Source organism: Heteronotia binoei, chromosome 5 (genome assembly GCF_032191835.1).
Source record: "Heteronotia binoei isolate CCM8104 ecotype False Entrance Well chromosome 5, APGP_CSIRO_Hbin_v1, whole genome shotgun sequence".
In the NCBI taxonomy this organism is placed as follows: domain Eukaryota; kingdom Metazoa; phylum Chordata; class Lepidosauria; order Squamata; family Gekkonidae; genus Heteronotia; species Heteronotia binoei.
This window is the reverse complement of record NC_083227.1, coordinates 31865659-31882744: the sequence shown is the minus strand read 5'-3', so window position 1 is coordinate 31882744 and position 17086 is coordinate 31865659. Positions and strand designations below refer to the sequence as shown.

The following is a 17086-nucleotide window of genomic DNA, read 5'->3' as shown; positions in this document are numbered from 1 at the left end:
CTAACCCCACTAGGGGTCACTAGAAGTCACCATGACTTCTAGGCACACAAGCACCCACATGCAATACTTTTTAAAAATGTTAATGGTACTTCTTGGAATCCATAGAATTTCTGGTGATGCCTAGAGCTCCTTCCAGGTCTTCGTTGGAGGTGACATCATCAAGCCCATAGCACTGCCTCCCATGTCCCCATGCACAACCTTCCCACCAGTTTTCAGACTCAGCTTGGAAACTTTTCTCCCCAAGTCTGTGGGAAGGGTGAAGGCAAAAATTGTAAGCTTCACAGTACTTTCACAGATGCCGTGTAAGCACTGCAGGAGAACTAACATGAGCCTTGGCCTCTCTTTCTCATCTTTCCAGGGACGTTGCCCGTGGCTACGAAAATGTGCCTATCCCTTGCGTCAACTCTGTGGATGACGAGCCGTGCCCAGAGGATTACAAATACATCTCTGAAAACTGCGAGACTTCCACCATGAACATTGATCGCAGCATCACCCACTTGCAGGTACTTGGGCCAGCTGTGACACTTGGGCCTCAGGAACAGCGTTCCTCCATTGGTCAGCCCAGGGGTGAGGCAAAGGTCAGATCTGGAAAGGAACCCCAGTTTTAGCAGGGAGGACCCAAGGCCTCCAGGTGGACTTTTGAACCCCGACCTCCTTAACTTGTCTGGTGGTCTAACCACCACCTTACACTGGCTGTTGTGTTGAAATGGAGGTGGGTGGGAAAAGCGGGGATTAGGAAAGAAAAATCTGGCCCAGATCCACACGCATGACTTAATCCTTTGCACCAGACTGGGCAAGAACGCTACCCCTTTGTACAGCACAGTAGCATAGTAATCCCCAAAATGTTTGCTGTGAGAAATAAATGCACCACACAATTAAAGACCCTTGAGAGCCCAGATTTCTCAACTTCCTGGTGCATTTCAGCATGTCTTGCTGGCCTGGCCTCCTTTCACTCAGTCTTCTCAGGAGCAGACAAAAACCTGACCTGGCTATGTTTGCATTAGGTGTCCATGAATCAACCAGAATTATGTGCCCTCAAAAGAGGCTGCCTGTTGAATCTCTGTATGACATGCTGCTCTGGGCTGGCCTCCTAAGTCAAGAAGCTGACTGTAAACAGTGACTTGTGGTCAAATGCAAGGGGCAGACTACTCCTAAGAGGTGCTAGTTTTACTCGTGCATACTCTAAAAGCAGGCAGGAAGTAGGTCTCCAGTTTTAATTCAGAAAAAGATTACACATTTGCTGTCAGAAATTTGGGGAAATTGGTTTGGTAGTTAAATGTGGAATGGAATTCAGGCAATTTGCTTCCAGCATGGTGCAGAGTAGAGTGTATACTAGAATCATAGAGTTGGAAGGGGCATACAGGGATGTATGAATATGAATATGTGTGTTTGATGTGTTGGTATGTTTGTGGAAGAGCACCTCATTTCGTTGCTCTCTTTTTGTGGAGAACAATGACAATAAATTTATCTATCTATCTATCTATCATCTAGTCCAACCCCCTGCACAATGCAGGAAACTCACAACTACTTCCCCCCCCACACACACCCAGAAGATACTAGTATGGCTGCTTTACTCGTGAGCAGGAACCCTCATCTCCCATTGTGTTCATTTATCTCTAATCAATGTAAACATCCCACTTATTTCTCCCCAACAAGGTCCCAAAAGCTAGGTTTTGTTTGGAATTGTTTTCTGTGGCCCCAGAAGGTAGGACTAGAACCAGTAAGTTGAAATTAAATCAGAAGACTGTTCCCTGGAAGGTCAGATTCTGAAGCTCAAATACTTTGGCCACCAAATGAGAAGGGAGCACTCACTGGAGAAGATCCTGATGCTGGGAAAGACAGAAGGCTAAAGAAGAAGGGGACAGCAAAAGATGAGATGGCTGGACAGCGTTACTGATGCAACTAACACGAATTTGAGCAGACTTCAGAGGATGGTGGAGGACAGGAGGGCCTGTCTTTGTCCAAGGGGGTCGCAAAGAGTCGAACTCGACTGTGCAACTGAACAACAACAAAATTTGTGAATTCCCTGCATTGTGCAGGGGGTTGGGCTAGATGACCTTGGGGGGTACCTTCCAACTCTGTGATTCTAGGTTACAACACTGCTGTCCGCCTCCTCCACTTTGTCCTCACAGCAGGTCTGTGAGGTAGGTTTACGTTGTGTGTGTGACTAGCCCAAGGTCACCCAGTGTGCATCTACAGCAAAGCAGGGATTTGGACCTAAATTTCCCAGATCCCAGTCTAGCACTCTGACCACTGAGTCGTGCTGACAGACTTCCTCCTGCCTTCCCAAGGCCAGTGCCACCAGGTTGTGATGTCCTTTCCCCCTCCCCCTGTTGCTGCTGACCCCAAGTGGTGCTTTTCTACCTATCTTTTTTTGTTCCGCAGCATTGCACCTGCCAGGACGACTGTTCCTCCAGCAACTGTCTGTGTGGGCAGCTCAGCATTCGCTGCTGGTATGACAAGGTGAGTGAAGCGGAGCCAGCCGACCAACCAAAGCAGGAATTAAGCTTAGGCCTGGACAGCATTCACAGGGAGAGGTGCGGACGTTTGGAATGGATGGTCTCGCTGTGAGGCCCTGTTCTGTAAGCAGATGGTTCCTGCGCCCTGAGTGTTTAACACACACCCCTTACTGTCTGTTAGCAGGGGTGGAATTCTAGCAGGAGCTCCTTTGCATATTAGGCCACACCCCCGATGTAGCCAATCCTCCAAGTGTTTACAAGGCTCCTTTTTGTAAGCTCTTGGAGGATTGGCTACAACAGGGGGTGTGGCCTAATATGCAAAGGAGCTCCTGCTAGAATTCTACCCCTGTCTGTTAGGAGTTTTTCATCTGGTTTTGAGAAAACTGGGTTCAAAGGAGACTGGCAAACGGAGTAATCACTTCTGGTCTCATATGAGATTCTTTATGCTGCTTCTGTTGTCCAGCAGCTATTTCCCTGTTCAGGACTAAATCGTGGCCCTTTCTCCTTGATGATTGGCTGGCAGAGGGAATCCCTGAGGTGGAGAAGCCAGAGGGTTCCAGCCTCTCCTATGATGTTTCCAGCTCTAGATTCATGACTCAAATCAATTACTTGTTAAGAACCAAAACATTTGTGATGTGAGAGATTTGTCTCCAGCAGTGCCGTCCTAATCAGAGCTCTGCCCTTGACTTCTTAGACTTAGAAGAGTAGAATTCTTCTTAGGACTGCACTGCAGGTCTTCTGATGTTTTCTGCTTTATTCATAGTTGATTTGATCAAGGAAGTAGTGCTGGTAGAGTGCAATTAACCCCCCTGTCATTTGATTCACGGAATTGCTGCTTTCCCTCTCCCACCAGCTGCCATGTTGGGGTTTTTTAGGTGAGATACAGATGTCATTCAAGTACTACTGGACTAGAATCCAGCTGTTGTACAGATGCCTGTGTCTTTCGTCCCCCAAGATCAGCTAATTTGTGTGTGTGTGTAGACTTAGAAGAAGATGATGATACTGGATTTATATCCCTCTACTCCAAATCTCAGAGTCTCAGTGTCAGAACTTGAAGAACTTCAAACGAGACCCATTACTTTGTTGCAAAAGTATAAGGCATTTATTGAGAACTGTGTTCAGTGAAGGCACAAGTTGAGACTGATAACAGACTCAACGATTGATACATTCTTTATGCGGTTGTTACAGAAACAATAAAACCATTTCTCACACATTGTGAGACAGTTGTCTGTTCCCAGGGTCCCTTATCTCCAAAGGGAGGAAGGAGTCCTGCTGTGATGCCCTAGTAGGCTGGCTTCAGAGGACACCTGCAGATGTTTTCCAGAGACTATCTGTCACCCTTCAGTGGTTACAGTTTGTTTGAAGTGCAAAATATTTAGTTAGTAGAATTCACTACAAGGATGTGGGATTAGTATGCCGGTACAATATGGAGTCAGTTAGACTAACATTACTAAGCTTAGCATACATAACAGATACAAGTTCTGACACTCAGGGCGGCTCACAATCTCCTTTATTTTCCTCCCCCACAACAGACACCCTCAGAGCCATTTAAACCCCCTGCTTTCTGCTCTTCACAGACCACCATGAACTGCATCAGAATTCATGGAGGTTCTTCAGTTCGCGAACATCACTTCGTAAACCACAAACTGGCCAGAATTCATGATGAACGTCAATTCATCCCCCAGTTTGTGCCTATCCCTAGTCACTGTGCTGAGGAAGACAATGGCAAACCACCTCCGCTCATCTCTTCTCTTGAAAACCCCGTGGCCCTGGGGTCACAATGAGTTGGTTGCAACTTGAGGGCTCTCGATTATTATTAGACCACACCAGAGTGACAGCAGAACTCTGTAACCTGGGCAACAGCTCTTGTAAAATGATAGCAGACCCTCACTCCAGAACATCCTCCAGAATCTTCTTCAATGTGCAGGAAGGTTTGTGGTGGATCTGTGGAGGTTCTCTGAAGCAGACAGGTTAGAGAGCATTCTCTGGCAGTACAAAACTTATGTATCCTGATTTCTCTTCTCTGGGGTAGAATTTTCAGTTTTTGCAGATATGAAATCCCTACAATAATTGTGGGACTCTGAAGGCCTAGTAGAATTCCAGCTATGGATTTTGGGGAGAGAGGAAGCAGCCATATTCCAAAGTAATTTCCCTGCGAATCTATCTCCTCGCCCTTTCCTACATTGCAGGATGGTCGTTTGCTGCAGGAGTTCAACAAGATTGAGCCGCCCCTGATCTTCGAATGTAACCAGGCCTGCAGCTGCTGGAGGAACTGCAAGAACCGTGTGGTGCAGAGCGGCATCAAGTGAGTCTCTCCTCTATGGCTCTTCCTGCTTCCCATGCTATGGCTCCATTCAATACTGCCACAATCTATCTATGCACACACAAGCAGCTCCTGTCTCAGAAGTTCACTGCAGAGTTTGAAACGGCTTATGGGTAGGGGGAAAGGATCTGAGGCTTCCAGTTGAATAAAGGGGAAGAAACGTATTGTAGCATTGTCCTGCCTACCTGAAGGACCGTCTCTCCCCACACGTTCCCCAGAGAGTACTGAGGTCGGGAACTCAAAACCTTCTCACTATCCCCGGGCCTAAAGAAGTCCGTCTTAAGTCAACTAGAGACAGGGCCTTTTCCATAATGGCCCCTACATGGTGGAACCAGCTGCCGGAGGAGGCGAGGGCCCTGCGGGACCTTACTCAGTTCCGCAGGGCCTGTAAGTCAACCCTCTTCCGGCTAGCCTTCACCTGACTGGGAAATAAATGTAGCTTATTAGACTCCTGTTAATTATATTGTATAAGATGTGATGTTAAGGTTTTAGGGTTTTTAGGTTTTAAATGTCTGACTTTTTAACTGTCTATATATGTAAATGTTAATTTAAACTCTGTTTTATCGTCTGTTGTGAGCCGCCCTGAGCCATATTTATGGGAAGGGCAGGATACAAGTCATAGAATAAATAAAATCATAGAATAAATTTGCCAAATGAACCTGTGGAACGCATGGCTACAAGATGTGCTTAGTGACTGTTAGTTTCAGTAGCTTTAAAAAGAGGAGACAAGACAGAGCCTTGTAACGTAGGTCTGTTAGCCATGACAACGGAAGTGGTCCCAGTGTGCAGTTGGAAGGCACTCAATACAGCTGTTTTGTTGAAGCATAATTGGATCGGGGTTTTATCTGCAATTGGATGGGAGATCATCTGACTTACACAGCATTTGCCACCCTGAGTTCATGAGAGCAGGCAGGATGTAGGTGAAGTTACCTCTGTGTCCAGAGGCTGTAGGTGTTCAAACATGCAGGTCTCCAGTTGCAGTAACTTGGCTGGTAATCCGGAATAGTGGCCACTAACTGTCCATCAGGGCTGTGGAGTGGGAGGGATCACAGATGCCATCCTGAGCTCCTTGGTTGGAAGGGCGGGATCAGAATGGGGGAGGAGCCCTTCTTGGTGGGACTCCAGAGGCTGTAGATGAACATTTGATTAGATCGAGTTTTGTTTCTGCTTCTTGCCCCAGAAGGTCAGATCAGAACCAAGGGGTTGAAATGAAATCAGAAGAGTTTCCGGCTAAACATTAGGAAGGACTTCCTGACAAAGCAGTTCTTCAGTGGACAGACTTCTTTGGGAGGTGGTGGATGCTCCTTCTTTGGAGGTTTTTAGAGGCTAGATGGTCATCTGGTAGATGGCCATCTTGGGTCAAACTATGCTTAAAAAGGCAAACTGTGTGCTTGGTATTATTAGGAAATTGATAATAAAATGACTGATACTGTAATGCACCTGTACAGATCTGTGTTGCAGCTTCCTTAGGAATATTGTGTACAGTTCTGGTCATCGTATCTCAAAAAGGACATTGCAGAGCTGGAAAAAGTACAGAAGGGACAACCAAGATGATTAGTGGGTTGGAGCATTTTCCCTGTGAGGAAAGGCTGGAGATTCTGGGGCTTTTTCAGCTTAGAAAAGAGGCAACTAAGAGGGGGACAAGATATAAATTTATAAAATTATGCATGGGATGGAGAGAGCTGACTTTTTCCCCTCTCTCAAAATATTAGAACTTGAAGGCATCCAATGAAGCTTATGGGCAGTAGGTTTAGAATGGACAAAAGAAAATATTACTTTATTCAGAGAGTGATTAAAATGTCGAATTCACTGCCAGAGGATGGCCACAAAAATAAACAGCTTTAAAAGGGTATTAGATAGATTCATGGAGGATCAATCTATCAACAACTACTAGCCATGGTGACTGAGGGAGCCACCACATTCAGAAGCGCAGTAAACTTCTGAATCCCAGTGCCATCCCAAGAGGCAACATCAGGGAAAGGCAGTCTCTGTGCCCTGTTGTTGGCCATCCAGAGGAACTGCCTGACCACTATATGAGACAGGATGCTAAACTAGATGGACCACTGGTCTGATCCAGCACAGCTCTTCTTATGGGTCAACAGACAAGGCCCAACACTTGAAATAAGTGATGGAACCCAGCAGGCCTGAACATTCCTCAACATATTTTCTGTGTCCCTCCTCCTCCACTGCAGGGTCCGTTTGCAGCTGTACCGCACTGCCAAAATGGGATGGGGCGTCAGAGCACTGCAGACCATCCCCCAGGGAACATTTATATGCGAGTAAGTAGAGCCCCGTGGCACAGAGTGGTAAAGCTGCAGTACTGCAATCGGAGCCCTTTGCTCACGACCTGAGTTCAATCCCAGCGGAAGCTGGTTCAGGTAGCTGGCTCCAGGTTGACTCAGCCTTCCATCCTTCTGAGGTCGGTAAAATGAGTACCCAGCTTGCTGGGGGGGGGGAAGTGTAGATGACTGGGGAAGGCAATGGCAAACCATCCTGTAAAAAGTCTGCCATGAAAACGTTGTGAAAACAACGTCACCCCAGAGTCGAAAACGACTGGTGCTTGCACAGGGGACTACTTTTACCTTTTTTTTAAGTAGCCCCCAAGGGAAGAGATGGATCTCCCCAGTTGTATCTGGTTGGAAGGCGGAGGATGTTTCTCCTGAAGGTTGGGGGTCGTCTTGCTGGTCAGCAGAATGCTGGCTTCAAGGGATGGGATGACTCCCCAACTTTGGCCTGACCTCTTTGTGTCTTCCTGTGCTAAGGTATGTGGGGGAGCTTATTTCGGATGCAGAAGCCGACGTGAGGGAAGACGACTCCTACCTGTTCGATCTAGATAATAAGGTGAGGTGGTCCTTTGAGGTGGGAGGCAGCATCAACAACCGAAAGCGATTCTTAATCTAGCCTCACAAATTGAGGCAACAGCTGCTTGGTTGGGAGAAAGGCCATGAACCTCTTGTAAGCAGATAATGTTTGTGTCTTTTGTAATTTCTTGAGTTGCGCATCCGCGTGACTCCCGAAGGAGGGGAAAGAAATTATAGTGGGGGGGCGGGGAGTGACAACTGGGACCACAGTCCTCACCTATTTTTCAAAGAAATGCATTTACTGTCTGTTCCAAGTACTTTTTATTGGATGGCATATCCTGTCAACTATAATTACACAGTGCAATGCTTCTTAGTCTTTTTCCCCATCCAGTTCAACCCACTGTGTTCCTTTCTGGCATGGTACAATGACTACCATTAGCATTCTGATAGCTGTGGAGAGACGTACTGTTCTGGGGTAATTTTCCCCCCCACTGCATGAAGGGAAAAAGCTTTACCAAAGACTCTGGCTTTTAGCAGGATCTTGCAGAAGACCTGGGAGTCTGATTTTGTAGAGGGAGCATCCTAGGTTTCGGTGTACCACACCTTCCAGTTTCTTGTGGCGGCTGAAGCCTGGCCCCCTAGGCAGTTTTTCCTTTCAGAAGAAGGAAAATAGGTCATATAATATGAATACAAATGCTCCAAGCAGTTGAAGAACAACGTTTTGAGTCCAGCAGCACCTTTAATTCTGGGCGTAAGCTTTCATGTGCATCTGATGAAGCGTGCAGGCACATGAAAGCTTACACCCCAAATTAAATGTTGTTGGTCTTCAAGGTGCCACTGGACTCAAACTCGGTTCTTTCGCTTCAGATGGACACGATGACCCACGTGGGTCCAGCTCCAGCAGCTGTTTCACACATACAATACAATGCAATAACCTTTTATTGGCATGATATCAAACATAACAGGGAACCAATCCATCCATCAAATGGCAGTTTGTAAATACATTAAGCCAGGGGTGTCAAGCATGCAGTTCGGGGGCCAAATCAGGCCCCCGGAGGGCTCCTATCAGGCCCCCAAGCAACTGGCTGTCATCTGCTTCCAACTTCCCTCTCTCTTGCTTCCTTCTGCATAACAGCTTGCCTTGCAAGTCTTGCTCAGTTGCACAGGAGCTTCAGAGCAAAACCTTTTTTTCTCCATTGGCTGAGGCTCCTCCCTTGGGGAGAAAGGAGGGAGGAATAGCTTGCTTTGCCAGGCTCTCTCAATTGCACAGTAGAGCTATTGAGCCAAGCCTCTCTTCTTTCTATTGGCTGTGGCTTCTCCCCCCCCCCCCCCCCACCACACCACCAGTCCCCTGGGGAAGGAAGAAAAGAGCCAGAGCTTCCTTTGCACAGTTCTCTGGATCCCATGGGAGAAATACAAAGAAAGCACCTTTAAGACCAGTGAATGCTAACGTTTTAAGCATGTTTTTGAGTTTTTAAAAAATATACGTGTTTGTCTGTGTTCTTTATAAAAATGTATATCTCTGCTACCTAATCTTAAATAGGTACACACATGGCTCAGCCCAGCATGGTTTGGCCCAACCAGACATGGCCCGGCCCCTCAAGGTCTCATGAGTTCGACACCCCTGCATTAAGCGCCTCCTAGATGCTAGATATAAAAAATTTGCAACAGTTTCAATTACCAATTGGTTCCGAGTTGACAACCAGACAATTTTTTATTTGTCGGGCTTCGCTGTTTGCTCACTCAAACAGCGGTCAATGAGTATGGAGCGCAGGTCAGAATAAAAAGTACAGTTTAAGAACACATGTTCTAAAGTTTCTATCTCTGGACATGCACAAGTGCACAGTCTGTTGGCATAGGGAGTTTTATGGAACCTTCCAAGAAGTATCGCAGATGGTAGCACATTGAACCTAGCTTGCGAATAAGCTCTGTGTTAGGCAGGTGAGATATTCAGCCCTATACCCAGGAGGCAAAAACCCCAAACTTAAGGGTGAACATCTGCCTTTAGCAAGGCTTTTGAGAACCTGCAATTCAATATGAACCAATCTTTGTCTAATCAATAAAAAAGCTGATTTTTCAGAATATAGAAATAAAGCTCCAATATTAATCCTGATTGAATTGATTTTGTCCTCTACGTGGCGCAGCCACGCAGAGGACTGAGACTCCATTAACAAGTGAGCAATAAGACTACCATAATCTGTTCTAAAAAGCATACGCAGCCAAAATTTAATGGCCATAGTCCATGCTCTCATTTCAAGGAGTTTTTGATTGGTTTCTAGGCAGATGGCTGCAGATGGCACGCATGTGGGAAGGCCCAATATCTTCTGTAAGGAACTTGATTGAATTCTTTCCAAATCCCTATTGAGGGCCATAATCCACATTTCACACATGCAAGTTCCTACTTGCAATAACTTAATCTTAGGTTCTGGTTGATGGCTTTGGAGGTGGTGGAGGGGAAGGGGGGAGGATGCGTTGCTAGATAGGCAGGTTATAATGTACCATTGAATGATAGGAGAGGAAGGAGGAATCTGCACAGTAGGCATCACAGCAGAGCAATAGGGTAAGTGCCCAGCCAATGGCTAGTGTGGCCTTTATGATGCTACTTGGTCATAATGCCGGCTGATGCAGCGCTGACTCCAGGTTTAATGCAAGAGATCTGGGCAACAAGATTCCCCTGTTCCCTGAGAGGAGACATGTACACACGAAGCTGCCTTATATTAAATCAAACCCTTGTTCCATTAAAGGCCAGACAGGGAGCCACCTCTCCAGGATCTCAGGTATTTTGTATCACCTGCAACCTCATCCTTACTGGAGATGGTTGGGATTGAACTCGGGGCCTTCTACATGTCCAGCAGATATTCTGCTACTGAGCCACAGCTCTTCACCAAACCGGAAAAGAGGATGGGGGCTGAATCTAGGAGTTAAATTAACGAAGAGTGAGACTTAAAATGGATTTCCAGGCTGGAGGAAAAGGAGTCTGGGAACTCCCCCGGTTCTGTCTACACTGCCTTTCCCCTGCAGGATGGTGAGGTGTACTGCATCGACGCACGCTACTATGGCAATGTCAGTCGCTTCATCAACCACTTGTGTGACCCCAACATCATCCCTGTACGGGTGTTCATGCTGCACCAGGACCTGCGTTTCCCCCGCATCGCCTTTTTCAGCAGCCGAGACATCCGGACTGGCGAGGAATTGGGGTCAGTGGATGGAGGAGAAGAGGAGATGCAGCTATTTACCCTGAAAGGGCAAAGGGTGGAAGTTTGGGTTTTTTGGGGGGTGGGGGGGTGGGGGTGGGAGTTGTCATTTCAGAATGCTGGAAATGTGCTGCATTGTAAGGGGTGGCATCTTCCTGGAGGGACAGCACTTGCTCCAGGTACCAAGTTAGGAGATGAAAGGGCACTTTAACTTTCCACTATGATTTGATTTGATTTATTGGATTTATATCCTGCCCTCCCTGCTGAAGCAGGCTCAGCTATGATGACCAGGCCTTATTTTGGGCAGGAACTCCAGAACCTCTAAATTTTATTGTGCTCTTTCTTTCTAATCCTCCCCCCCCCCCAATTTTTTTTTGCTTCTGGGCTCCTATGAGAATGCTGCTGAACTCTTAAGATTTGACAGACTTTCTAATATTTCCCCTCACAAAAAATGGGGAGCTAACCCAAACATATAAAGCAGACAAATGGAAATCTTCATCATGCCACTGTGGCCGTGTAGGAGAAAGTAATTTAAAAAGTATGATGGGAGTGAGGTTTTATGATGACAGTTCTAATTCAAGAAGCATTTTAAGATAGATGCTGAGCTGATGTCAGGGGTGTGTGGCATGTGCAAGTATGTTGTGCTGATGAGCTCTAGCACCTCTTTTTCTTCAAAATGACCCCTGATGATGAGTTATGGAACTTCCGTTGCCCACCAACTCTCCCAGTAAAAAACAGGAAGTGACATACGGTGGCCATGAATTGCTGGAAATTCTATGACTTTACCACAACGTTCCTGGCGATTCCTAGAGCTTCCTATGTCACTTATGACTTCTCGGTACCACAGCTAGCGTTGTGTCCCCACCCCATGTACCATCCTGCCAGTTGCTAGGCATTACCTGGGAGTCATATCCCCCCCCCCCCCCCATTCCCACTATCCTGTTTTGATCTAGACCAGGAGCTCCAGCAACTTCCTGTTACGAAGGAAAGCCACTTGAGAGCTCCATCCATGGTAACCCCAGCATGTTATCTTAGTAGTCCCTTAGAGAAAAGTGTTATGCAACAGAATGAAATTGGATCTAGAATATCATAGAATCATAGAGATGGAAGGAGCCATACAGGCCATCTAGTCCCGCCCCCCTGCTCAACGCAGGATCTGCCCACAGCATCCCTGACCAGTGCTCGTCCAGCCGCTGCTTAAAGACTGTCAGTGAGGGGGAGCTCACCTTCTCCCTCGGTAGCTGATTCCACTGTCCAGCAACTCTTAGAGTAAAAAAGTTTTGCCTAATGTCCAGCTGGTACTTTCCCACCCTTAGTTTAAACCCATTATTACAAGTTCTCTCCTCTACTGCCAAAAGGAACAGTTCCCTGTCCTCCTCTATTAGTCTAAATGACAGCCCTTTGAATACTTATAGAGGACAATTGTGTCCCCCCTCAGCCTTGTCATCTCCAGACTGAACATTCCCAAGTCCCTCAGTCTTTCCTCCTAGGGCTTGATCTCCAGGCCCCTGATCATCCTCATTGCTCTCCTCTGCACCCACTCTATTCTGTCCACATCCTTATATGAACATGTGTGTGTGTATACATACACACACACACAGGGCTCTTTTTCTAGCAGGAGCTCCTCTGCATATTAGGCCATGCCCCCTATGATGTAGCCAATCCTCCAAGAACTTAGATGGCTCTTAGTACAGGGCCTACTGTAAGCTCCAGGATGATTGGCTACATCAGGAGGATGTGGGCTAATATGCAGAGGAGCTATATATATGAAGCTGCCTTATACTGAATGAGACTCTCGACCCATCAAAGTCAGTATTGTCTACTCAGACTGGCAGCGGCTCTCCAGGGTCTCAAGCTGAGGTTTTTCACACTTATTTGCCTGGACTCTTTTTAGTTGGAGATGCCAGGGATTGAACCTGGGACCTTCTGCTTACCAAGCAGATGCTCTACCACTGAGCCACCATCCCTCCTTGAAGTGAGGCCTCCAGAATTGCACACAATACTCCAAGTGCGGCCTGACCAATGCAGTGTAATGGACTGAAGCTGTTTCCACAGAGTGACTATTCCCTGGTTTACTGTCATTGGTGCTGCAAATGCCAAGGATAGTTACAGTGGCAACAGATACTCTGAATGGGTGTTTGCTCATTGCCAGTGACACAGTGATATACCTACTGCCAGCTAAAATTAAAAGAAGGCAAATGCCTGTCCGTGGGGGAAGGAGGCAGACATAATGTTGAGGAAAAGCAGGGAGGAAACGGTGCCAGATATGGTCTGGGAAGGGCAAGAATACAGGGTAAGAACTCTCTATGGCACTTTTATGATGCAAGAGATGAGGCAACCCTCACACCTTCCCTTCTCCTTTTCTCCCTGCTGTGCAGATTTGACTATGGTGACCGCTTCTGGGACATCAAGAGCAAGTACTTCACGTGCCAGTGTGGCTCAGAGAAGTGCAAACACTCAGCGGAGGCCATTGCCCTGGAGCAGAGTCGTCTGGCCCGCCTGGAGGCCCATCAGGACCTGTTGCCGGATGCCGGTGGCCTCCCTTCCTCCCAGGCTTAAGCCGGGCCCAGCTGCCAATCCCGAACACTGGGGTCTTCCCGCTTCTTCCACCGGCGCGTGGTTTTATTTCTGGGCAGACAAGGGTGTGTCAGAACACGGCAGCATTCTTGTCTTCTCCCTCAGGAGTTCCTGCTGGGGAGAAAAATGGAGTTCCAAAGAGAGAGAGGGGAGTGAAAGAGAGAACTTCCCTTAGATGGAAACTCTTTGCTCAGAGAAAAAAAGGGATAAGTATCTGGGCTTGGATGGCCTCTTCCTCCCGCTGAGCAGGTCTGCATAGCTTGAGACCCCCCGCTCTACGAACCAGCTGTGTACGATGGCCTTCCAGGGCCTTGACAACTCCTGCTCCCTGAGGCAGGCACCAAAAACAAGAGGTCTAAAATGTCCCTAGTGGTTTGCCATACACAAGCTGCCTTTGACTGGGGGTGGGATGACACATCACAAGCTGTGCAGGCACAACCTAGAATGAGGATGGATGGTTACATTCAAGATGGTGCTGCTTCCTGCTGATGGAACAGTGTGTGTGTCTGCTTTATGTGGGAGTCAAGCTAGATAAGAAGGAAGTCACCAATCTCTGTTCATCTTTAAAAGCTCAGCCATAAGGGGCGAGGGGGTCTTGGTTTAGATCAGGACCACATGGGGGAGGGCAGGTTGAACTTGTCCACTCTCAACATGTTTTTGCTAATCCAAACCACCACCATCACCCTTTGCCGGTTTAGAGGCAACGAAACCAGTGTGTGTCCAATTTGGGGCTTTTAAAGACTAATGGAGATCCGTAATCTCCGTCACATCTAGTTCATGCCCCTACCATCTGTCCTTCCTTGTTGGTGTCTGGGAAACCCTGTATGTATGTGGACTTCTTCTCATTTTGGGCCAATTAACTTCAGCTTTTTCATAACAAAAGAATAAATTTGAAATTGGAGCGAAGAATTCTTCATGTTTCTCTGCAAGCCTCCACTTGGGATTCGGCGCTTCTGTTTTCTAGCTACATCCCTTTCCCTTTTCTTGGAACAACAGAAGTCTGGTTTTGATTCAAGGGGGCCTCCCCCCTCTCTTTCTCTCTATATGGGTTTTCATTTTGTGTTTTGTTCTTTTAAAAAACCCTATAATTTTTCTGGGGGCCATAAAACAAATAAATGTTGACAACTGGTGATTTTTTTTATAGAAACAAAACCAAGTTGCATTGTGTGTTATTACACCCCTCACGGTATAAAATTAGTTTCTGCGCTAGTTTGATAACAGCCCTAAGAACATAAGAAGAGCCCTGCTGGATCAGACCAGTGGTCCATCCAGTCCAGCACCCTGTCTCACACAGTGGCCAACCAGTTCCTCTGGAGGGTCAACAACAGGGCAGAAAGGGCAAGGCCTTCCCTTTGTGAGCAGGAGCTCACAGGAGCACAGCTCCTGAACCTTTCTAATGGCCTCCCTCCTCCTCCCCACCCACCTACCTTGTCCATTGAATAGTAGGTGCAGCTGCATAACAATCCCTGGATTAGGAGAGCGACCAGTCAGCCACCAGGGGCTTTGCCATGCCACCAGCAGCCCTCATTAACTCCTGGAGAAGCCCACGCCACCCTTTCTCCACTTACGTGATTTTGGGTGGCAGGTGGCTTTTTGGTTTTTTGACTGGGTAGGGGAGGCAGCCCAGGAGAGCCTCAGATAAGGGAGGCCTGCTTGGGCTGGCTGGATCTCTAGCCCATGTAGGCCTCGCTCGCCCAGAGCTCTCCTTTCTTACATCAGGTTATTTTTAGCTGGCGGGCTAATGAGCTCCACCACCTATTTTTCTACAAAATAACCTGCTCTTCGCACTGGCAGTCAGAGGCTGACTACGTATGAACGTCAAGGTTCCCGTTGCTCTCTATGACTAGTAGCCACTGATAGACTTATTCCCCATGAATCTGTCTAATCCCCATTTAAAGTTGTTTATTCCTGTGGCCATCTACATCCTCTGGCTGCAAATTCCACACTTTAATCACTCTCTGTGTAAAGAAGTAGTTCCTTCTTGAGAACGAGTCCTGCTCGTTCTGTGTATCTGGTACCTACCGCTGGGGCAGGCGTATTTCTTTCCTTCCTGGTGATCGACTGGGATCAAATCTTGAACGAAGGCTGAAGGAAAAGCAACACGCCTTGTGTATAGAGTAATTCTTACACATAAGCGAAAACACAGACCAGAGACGGGAAGCTGCTTACATGTCCAATAAAGAGGCCTCTACCAGTGTCTCGTGGTCTCTTGCCAGTCCTGAAGGTGGATGAAGAGCAGTTTCTGTTCTCTGGCTTTGTTCTCAAGGCCATTCCAGCAGCTGCAAGTGGAGGAGTGGGGAATCAAACCCAGTTCTCCCAGATAAGAGTCCGCTCACTTAACCACTACACCAAACTGCCTCTCATATGCCTAGGTAGATGAAGTACAGTTGTGTAAATGGATTTCCCAGCATACTGCCTGATTAGGCCCTGTCATCCTTGAAAGTGGATACAACGGGCTGAACTTGGATCATATGCTTTGCAAACCAAAGAAGGTTTGCAAAGCAAGTGGTTGGATTAGATGGCCTGGATGATCCCCTTCCAACTCCTGTGATTCTATGATTTTAAGGGCGTGGCCCTCTACTTAAAAGCATCATGGCCTATGGGGTGGGAGATGGGGTCATGCCTCAGTGGTAGACCATCTGCTTTGTATGTGGGAGGCCCCATTTTCATCCCCAGCATCTCAGTTAAAAAGCTCCGGTAGCAAGTGATACGAAAGACCCCTGAGAGCAGGAAGTCCTGCTGATCAGAATAAACAATTACCTTGATAGACTTGAGAATCTGAGTCAGTATAGGGCAACTTCACCTGAGTGATAGCTCATGGATCACAGGTTGTGCTGGGGGTTGGGTTTGGGCCCCTGACTTCCAGTTACCATTCTGTCTCTTCTCGAGTGAATGCATGGAGGGTGGGACTTGCTCTGAGCTTACTAAAATGACAAGTGCTTCAATCTCATCTGAACATGAAGCCCGGTGACCCTAAAGCTCAGATTCCAGATCAGTGGAGAACTGGTTGCAGTTACCCAGTTACCATGGGTGCTGATTCTGTACATGCTCAGATTTTTAAAATGTTCTGAAGCAGGGGTGTCAAACTCATTTGTTATGAGGGACTGATCTAACATAAATAAGATCTTGTTGGACTGGGCTGTGTTGGGCCAGGCCATGTGTGTACCTATTTAAGATTAGGTAGCAGAGAGATATTTTTTTAAAGGACACAGACAAATACAACTAAGGATTTTTAAAAAAAACCCTTAAAATAAAACATACTTTAAAAATTAGCACTTGTTGGTCTGAAAGGTCTTTGTATTTCTCCCATGTGATCCAGGGAACTGGACAAAAGAAGCTCTAGTTTTTTCCCCTCCCTTCCCAAAGGACCAGGAGGGGGAGAAGTCTCAACCAATGGAGAAAATCAAGGCTCTGTAGCTCCTGTGCGATTGAGCAAGCCTTGTAAAGCAAGCGCGATGCAGAAAAAAGCAAGAGAGAGGGGAGAAGGAAGCAGACAAGAACCAGTTACTTGGGGGCCTGATTTGGCCCCCGGGGCCGCATGTTTGACACCTCTGTTCTAAAGTTGTTGAAAAAATGTTCTAGGGGAACGGGTCGCTTACTAGTAGAGACCTATTTAGTGTCCATTGCATCGATTTTGTGTGCAGGTCAGTTTGAATGCCAGAAGTGTGTTTCTGTTGCCTGCAGGGCTGTGCTTTCTGGTTCTGAACAAAATGCAGAAATTGATCCTGGAGG

General features: G+C 47.1%; 1 protein-coding gene across 1 annotated transcript in view; it reads left to right on the top strand.

The window, feature by feature from the left end:
- The window catches only part of EHMT2 (euchromatic histone lysine methyltransferase 2), a 57550-nt gene extending 43044 nt beyond the window's left edge, over positions 1-14506 (top strand). Inside the window, exons 22-28 of the mRNA XM_060239076.1 lie at positions 359-503; positions 2386-2463; positions 4649-4764; positions 6975-7061; positions 7545-7623; positions 10605-10780; positions 13156-14506. Of these exons, the coding sequence (XP_060095059.1) occupies positions 359-503; positions 2386-2463; positions 4649-4764; positions 6975-7061; positions 7545-7623; positions 10605-10780; positions 13156-13336 (862 nt within the window). The 3' untranslated portion in view covers positions 13337-14506. The remainder of the gene's footprint in view (positions 1-358; positions 504-2385; positions 2464-4648; positions 4765-6974; positions 7062-7544; positions 7624-10604; positions 10781-13155) is intronic.
- Positions 14507-17086: the final 2580 nt, after the last annotated feature.